The following is a 1,126-nucleotide window of genomic DNA, read 5'->3' as shown; positions in this document are numbered from 1 at the left end:
AAAGGCACAAAGCCATAAGGAACAACTGGGACTTGTGTCAGGGGCTCCTGGCCTTTCCTCCCTAGCCCCCAAGAGTTTACCAAGGACTGAGCTATATGGAGAAGTGTGGCCCAGAGAGGGAAAGAAAACTCCCCAAGGTCACACAGCAAGTCAGTCACAAAGTGTGACTACCATGGGTATCTCAGACGTGGTCAGGTGCTCCTACCCCAGGAAGTCAAGACCACACCTCATTACTTCTAATAGTCAGAAGCTCTGGCCACATAGGGGTCCTGTCCCTATATGGCAGCAACTGGCAGGCACTGTGTTTGGTTGCCCCTTAAGATGGGAGCTCTTCAGCCTGGTCCTAAACCCACCAGGCTTCTACCCAACTCTGCATTTGCACTTCAGGAGCCAGCCAGGAAAATGGGGACAGGGAAAGCAGGTAGAGGCAGAGATTCTCCAAGGGGCTGCCCTGTCCTGGGGAGTCAGATGATTTAGGGCACTGCCCTGCTCCCACCCCGAGGAGGGTCCAGCTCACCATGCCCAGGCTACAGGAGAACTGGCCCAGGAAGTCGTGCTCATCCAGCTGTGCACTGGACTTGTCCTGGTCAAACAAGGCGAACTTGAGCTTCTGCACCTCCTCAAAGTGGTAGTCAAGGACAAACTTCTTGGAGAACGCAGGGTTGAGGTTGTTGACCGCAGTTTCTGTCCTGTCATACTGGCAGAGGGACAGGGAGATGGCAGGGTCAAGGTAGTCAGTTCAACCACTCTCAGGCCACTGGAAGTCATCCCACTAAAGTGCTCAGTACCGACTCTGTGCCTGGCATGCATGTTCTGTTTTCCATGTGGCTGCAGCACTTATTACCCCCAACTCACAGATGAGGACAATGAAACACAGAGAGGGCAAGCGACTTATTCAAGGTTGAAGAGCTGTGGGACAGGAACAAGATTTGAAGCCCAGCTCTGACTCTGGTACCCACATTCTTAACTCTTTGGCTATGGCCCCATCCTCAGATACCAAGCTCTTAAGCTCAGGCCCTGTCCCCACCTAGGTAAGGGACAGAGGACAAATCCCTTTCCCCAGCTGGGCCCCAGTTCCCACTTCTGTAAAATGAATGTAAAGGGTGGTTTTCCCATTTTTTTTTTT

The 1,126-nt window shown here is 52.6% G+C and overlaps 1 protein-coding gene across 2 annotated transcripts in view; it reads right to left on the bottom strand.

Moving 5' to 3' along the window:
- Nucleotides 1-1,126, bottom strand: part of CPNE2 (copine 2) — a 46,898-nt gene that overhangs the window by 28,170 nt on the left and 17,602 nt on the right. For both annotated transcript variants that reach the window (XM_012806840.2, XM_012806841.2), the window contains exon 3: nt 518-697. In XM_012806840.2, coding sequence (XP_012662294.1) covers nt 518-697 — 180 coding nt within the window. The remainder of the gene's footprint in view (nt 1-517; nt 698-1,126) is intronic.

The sequence above is a fragment of the Otolemur garnettii genome, unplaced genomic scaffold (assembly GCF_000181295.1).
Source record: "Otolemur garnettii isolate 467f Iridium unplaced genomic scaffold, OtoGar3 scaffold00058, whole genome shotgun sequence".
NCBI lineage: Eukaryota > Metazoa > Chordata > Mammalia > Primates > Galagidae > Otolemur > Otolemur garnettii.
Note: the sequence above shows the minus strand (reverse complement) of the source record. Positions and strands in the feature narration are given on the sequence as shown.